The following is a 6,133-nucleotide window of genomic DNA, read 5'->3' as shown; positions in this document are numbered from 1 at the left end:
AAAAAACATATTTAAAAAGAAGAAAAAATATATTTTGTCTACACATCCCAGGTTAATTACAATTTGGGTTACTAGTGACTGGAAGCCATTGTTTGTGTCATGTCTCATACCTTAGTGTCGAAGTAAGAATATGGCCAATTCTAATGAATAAAAGTCCACACAGACATTGCTGTTTTTGTTGGTTCCTCTGATACCAAATCTAAGAACATAAAAAAAAAAAAAAAATGCAACACAACAGACCCATCTTTTCCTGCCGTGTTTCCCTTCAGCATTAGCAGAGGCATGTTTGTGATGGGAGGAGGTGAAGGGTGTTTCTCCTTTCCTTCAGTAAAGCAGCTTTGTTCCACTCAGCACTGTTGGGAAATATATTGAGGGTAATATATTTAAAATTAATTTAAAAGGCAAAGGGTTTTAATGCCTTTTAATATGAGCAAAAATTGATCGTATTAAAAAGCTTCCAATCCAATGATTTATTTATCATTTTAAGCCCATATCATGAGTATAACTCCCTGTCCAAGCATATTGATTTTTTAAGTGTATTTTGGAAGTGGAGAAGGAACTAAAGCAGCCTAACAAATTCTTCTTCACCATCCTTATTAAACAGGACCAGGTCCGCTATGTCAACAGAGACTATTTCAAAATAGTAGACATTTTTTTCCCCCAAAAGGGGTAGAATTAATCAATTAGAAATGTGTGGGGGTTTTTGGGTTTTTTTTAAATAACATAGAACAGGTCATATTTTTCTAAGCTGTTTTTTGGTGAGTTGAAATACAAAATGTTAAATATTTATAATAAAATATTCAAAGTTAATTACATGAAGTCACTGAAATGTATGAAATATTGAAATGGGATATCAACTTGATTGGAGTCTTCGCATAACATAGGAACTTCTGTATTTGTTAGCATGAAAAACTTTAAAGGTTGTATTTCTCTTTAGATTCAGAACTAAAATAGAGCTTATTTAAAATTTAAAGCACTTCTAGTAAGAAATTTCAGCATTGTATAAGTTAAACATGGAGGGAAAACCATTTTGTTACTTCTTTATGTTTTTCTATTAAGAACTTTCTTAGAGTCTAGGTGTTTAATAGAACTCAGAATAAATATCTCCAAAAATAATTAAAGGCAACATGAAAGAGTATTTTTGCTACTAGTGTCTGGCTTTTCTGCAGCTGCCCGTGCATCTGCGATAGGGGAGGGAAGAGTAATACAGATTGTAAGGTGAAGCCCATAGGAGACCCCAAGTCACTGTGGTCAGTAGACAGAGGCACAAGTCTAAATGTTCAGTAGCTGTATGACTTGGGCAGTTACTTAACATCTATGGACTTCATTTTCACTGTTCTCATCTGTAAAAGGAGGGTTATTAGAGGTTTAAGTAAATGTGTGTATATGTGCATATATATGTATGACCTTAATATAGGTATGGATATATTTAATTAAGATTATATATCTTTACTTAAAATGTATCATATATCTTTTCCTGCTTTGTCTTTGAAGGTTCAAAGTTGTAGTCAAACCTCACTTGTGAGAAGTTGAGTAAACACAGAATGATATGTCCAGAGCAAGGTGCGGAGTTAAGGGACAGAGCAATCCCTCCCTGAATACACGCACATCAACAAGCTCTTTGTAAAACTTGCAGACAGTTAAAAGGCTTTTGCCAGGGGCTGGCCTGATGAAAGCCCTCATAACAGTTGCCGTCAGAGTTTACTACTAAAACAGTAGCCTTGCAAATAAGTATCATCTCATATAAAGAAAACCACTAGAAAGTGAGCTTTATAAGGACAGAGATTTTGTCTGCGTTGGGTCACTGCTGTATCTGAGTCCAAGCGAGAGCCCAGCAAACAGGTGCTCTAGCTACTTCTTGAGTGAATGGAATGAATGAAAACCTTGACTTTCCATTAAATAAGATGATCACTCACAAGCAAACAGTAGCAGGCTTTCCCAGGTCCTGACAGACCCTGAGAAGGCTGGTAAGCAGGTAAGCAGGGCTGAGGAGCAGCCTGTGAAGGGCATAAGGGCAAAGATGTACATGTAGCAAGAATTTCAGAAGACGTGGATTTGGTTAACTCGGATTTATGCCCATGTGTCACACTTGAATTACAAATATTTTGCTCAGCATCTGCCTAACTTTAGTGTCTGCACTTACACTTTCCCCCTCATGGTTTTCAGGAATCTTTTACCCATGACCAAGTATCATAAAATGACTTTCACTCTCTGAAAACATTTGTGCTTACTGTTACATTTCTACTCAGCTTTGACTGACTAAAAAAATCAGTTTGACATGATCAATATCACGGGTGGGGTTGATTATATAGCATTACTTATAAGTTAGCTCACAACCTCATAGTGGATTAAAATAATATATTCTTACAATTACGTCTGCCTTAATCAAATCTAAAGAAATATTCATCTTTACTGCTATAGCAAAAGTGTTTGTTTTTTGTTGGTTTTTATTTTTGAGAAAAGGAAGAAGTTCCCTTTCACAGCATAGGCAAGCTAACAATTTGGATAAGAAACCATTCATTTGCACATACTGTAAGTTTTCCTAATGATGTTTATAATGAAAACTGAGAAGCTATTAGTCATCCTCAGCTGAGCCATACTCAATTCTACTTGTTTATTTTATTTTATTTATTTATTTATCTTATAAGATTATTCATTTTCTTTTTTTTCCTTTTTTATATATTTTATTGATTTTTTTACAGAGAGGAAGGGAGAGGGATAGAGAGTTAGAAACATCGATGAGAGAGAAACATTGATCAGCTGCCTCCTGCACACTCCCCACTGGGGATGTGCCCTCAACCAAGGTACATGCCCTTGACCGGAATTGAACCTGGGACCCTTGAGTCCACAGGCTGACGCTCTATCCACTGAGCCAAACCGGTTAGGGCTCTACTTGTTTTTTTTTTTTAAACATTTAATAAAAACAGCAAACAACCTTAAATACACGTTTAATAGATTAGACATGATTTCTTTAAATGGTTTACATCATCTCATTTAACTTTGGAACTTGCAGACATTAATAATGAGTCACCAAAAACACTATCGATTTATAGTTTGAATTACACACCGGGCTTCGCCCAAGAACTCTGAGTGGGCCCAGAAGGAAAAAAAAAAAATGTTTACAAGTGAGCCATGGCAGAAATATGCAGAAAACAGGTAGGCCTAATGCAATTAGGGCGAACGTTGAGGTTCATTTTCTTTCAAGGAATTGTTTCTATTCTTGAAGTTCCACGGAGAAAGGCCCCTAAGGGTTGAACACTACTGAGGATGGTATAATTTGGCTTGGCCCTTGGACATGTAAGGTAAACATTTTACATTATTACACAGTAACAAACATGGACAGCCACAGATAACATAGGATCTGATCAACCTCGGAGTTTAAGGCTAACTCACGCTGGAAAACCATCATTTCCCGGATGGAGATCAAACACTTAACACAGTGTCACCTGCTGGGGTTGCTAGAAAAGACTTATTTAAACATCAGTTCATAGGATGGTTTCACATTAGTCAGTTTCTTTCCACTTTGTAGGCTAGAAGGGAGGCACTTAAGAGCTATGAACTGTAGTTTCAGGAGTACAAGACACTGGATTTCGGCAGTCTTCGATAAATATGGCAAGGAATTAAAGTGAAATTGGATTAAAAAGAAAGTAAACACACCATTAAACCACAACATTTTGCTAAATCTGGTAAAAATCACTGGCCTCTGATTTGAAGAACTTCCTCACCAAAAAAAAAAAAAAAAAAAAAAAAATACAGGAGTTATCAGCCACCTATGCCCACACAGGTGAATCCTACAGCTTCCCGATGTTTGGGCTTGTGAGGGTTTTTATAATATGGACGAGTTAGTACTCTGAGTAATATTTCCAAGTAAGGTATCATGCACGGGTCCCAAACAGCCAGAAAAACGAAAAGATAAGATGAAATTTGCTGCAAGAGTTTAGTACAACTCATGAAAACTAAAATGCCAAGAAGACCACTCCGTTTTAAACGTGTAAAAATAAATCGCATTCATGGATGGGAATCCAGAGACCGGTTTGCTTTAGTCCGCTGGCATGTACTGCACTCGCCACAACGCGTTGGAAAGCAGGTCCTGGTACACGCAAAGGAATATCCAACCAGGCAAATACATCAGGGTAATGAGGCCCATGAAATTGAGCGGGTAGTGGGAGTAGTCCCAGGAGCAGGCGCCACAGGCGCGCAGGCCCAGGCCCCAGGACAGCTCCCACAGGTAGATGAACATCACATAGATGGGCACCCGCTGCCAGGTGCTCCAGCCGCGACTGTAGTGCAGGTAGAAATAGAGCTTTTCCACCACGAAGCTGCAGCTGCCGTACATGAAGAAGGACCAGAGCGACGTGTGGCCGCTGGTGGCCCGGTCCCCCTGTCCCAGCACGTCAAAGAAGAAGGTGAAGAAGATCTCATCCAGAAAGCCGTGCATCCCGTAAAAGAGAAAGCGGAGCAGGTCCGGCAGCCCCTTGCTGGGGACGCCTTCGGTGCCCCGGGGGCCGCGGGGGCGTCGCCGCCGGCCACCCGCCGCCGCCGCGGGGGCTCGGACGCCGGGAGGGGCCGGGGCCGGGGCCGGGGCAGGCGCAGGGGCGGCGCCGGGTCGCGGCTGCAGCTGCCGCCGGCACCGCAAGCGCAGGAAGCGGCGCAGGAACACTTGCGAGTGGTAGAGCGCCAGCAGGTATTGCAGCGCCAGGTCCAGCGCCCCCGGCGCCCCCGCGCCGCCCGGCCCGGCGCCCAGGCTGAGCAGCAGCGCCCGGGCCGCCAGGGTCTGCAGCCCCACGTGCGCCAGCGGGTAGAGGAGGAAATTGAAGACCAAGGCGCTGGGGCAGCGCCGCCGCTGCAGGTAGACCTTCTCCAGGGCGAAGTGGGTGAGCAGGTGCAGGAGGCAGCGGTAGGGCGAGGAGAAGCCCAGCATCCGGAGGTCGGGGCTGCGAGCGAAGCGGCGCGCGGACGACACCAGCACGTCCAGGGTGATGCCGTGCATCCCGTAGAAGTAGAGGCGCATCCAGGCGGGCAGCTCGGTCCCCTCGGCCGCCGCTTCAGCAGCGGACAGCGGCTCGGGGCGGCCGGCGGCGGCGGCCTCGCCCCCTCGCCCGCCGGAGCCCGCCGTCCGCCGCGCCGCGCCGCCCCTCCGCGCCGGCCCCCTGCCGTCCGCGTCGCTGCCCGCCATGGGCTCCGAGGCCGCCGCGGCGCCCGATCCCACGCCGCCGCCGGGAGCCTGGGGCTGCGGAGCCGAGGAGCCCAGCCCCGGGCCGCCTCCCAGTCGCCGCCGGCCCGCGGGGGGCGCGGCGGAGCTCCGTCCTGGCCGCGGCCCGGCGGCAGCGGGAGCTGTTGCGCTCGGGGGAGGCGCGGGCCTCCCGGTGCACGGAGTCCCCGGCGCGCCCCGCTGCGCCCTCCCCTCCAGCCCGGGGCGGGGTGCCGCCCGCGCTCAGCCTGCGCGGCCTAACAGGCGCCGCGGCCCGGGGAGGGACTGCGGCGGCGGTGCCGGGGCTGCGAGGAGCAATGTCGGGGCTGGTGCAAAGCCCATGTTCCCTGCGGCTCAGCCCGCCCGCCGCCTCCGCCTCCGGCTCAGTAAAGCGTAAAGCGAGCGGCGACGCCCCGGCTCCCGGCCCTCTCGGCCGGTTCACACCTCTCCCGCCTGCTCGGGCGCCCCTCCCCGTCCCAGCCCTCCGCGCTCAGTCCCTTGGGGTCCCCTGGAGGAGGCCCGGCCCTGGCGGTCGGCCTCTTCCCACACTCTGCAGCCCGCCCCCGGCCCGGCCCGGCCCGGCCCCGCTGGAGGCGGAGGCGGAGGCGGAGGCGGTCGCTGGGGCGGAGGCACCGGGTGGAGAGCGACCTAACAGGTGCGACTGCGAGCTGATTGGCGTTCCCGGTGTCGCCAAAGCCAGCGCCAGGGCCTGGCTGGTGGAGACGCGTGGCCAAGTGCCACAGACTAGCGGCCGGGCCTGAGACCCAGCTATGGTCCTATTTCATGTCCTCATGCAAAGCCAGCTGTGTCCCAGGCCCAGAGAATAAACAGGAGGCTCCAAGCCTGCCCACTCCAGGGTTCCCTGCATCTGAAATGTTGCCTCGGGGCCTAGTCTACTTTTTCAGTCTCCCAGGCCAGTCGGCTTTCCTTGGTTAGTTTACC

General features: G+C 48.6%; 1 protein-coding gene across 1 annotated transcript; it reads right to left on the bottom strand.

Moving 5' to 3' along the window:
• Positions 1–2,931: 2,931 nt before the first annotated feature.
• On the bottom strand, positions 2,932–5,911 carry TMEM229A (transmembrane protein 229A). Its single transcript, XM_036328800.1, has one exon. It carries the CDS (start codon positions 5,174–5,176, stop codon positions 4,040–4,042), a length of 1,137 nt encoding a protein of 378 aa, XP_036184693.1. The 5' UTR covers positions 5,177–5,911; the 3' UTR covers positions 2,932–4,039.
• Between the last annotated feature and the right edge of the window lie 222 nt (positions 5,912–6,133).

Source organism: Myotis myotis, unplaced genomic scaffold, assembly GCF_014108235.1.
Source record: "Myotis myotis isolate mMyoMyo1 unplaced genomic scaffold, mMyoMyo1.p scaffold_m19_p_11, whole genome shotgun sequence".
Lineage (NCBI taxonomy): Eukaryota > Metazoa > Chordata > Mammalia > Chiroptera > Vespertilionidae > Myotis > Myotis myotis.
This window is presented reverse-complemented; position numbering and strand designations above follow the sequence as displayed.

Coding starts and splice junctions, on each gene's coding strand:
- TMEM229A (XM_036328800.1), bottom strand. CDS start 5,176: ATGGCGGGCAGCGACGCGGACGGCAGGGGGCCGGCGCGGAGGGGCGGC.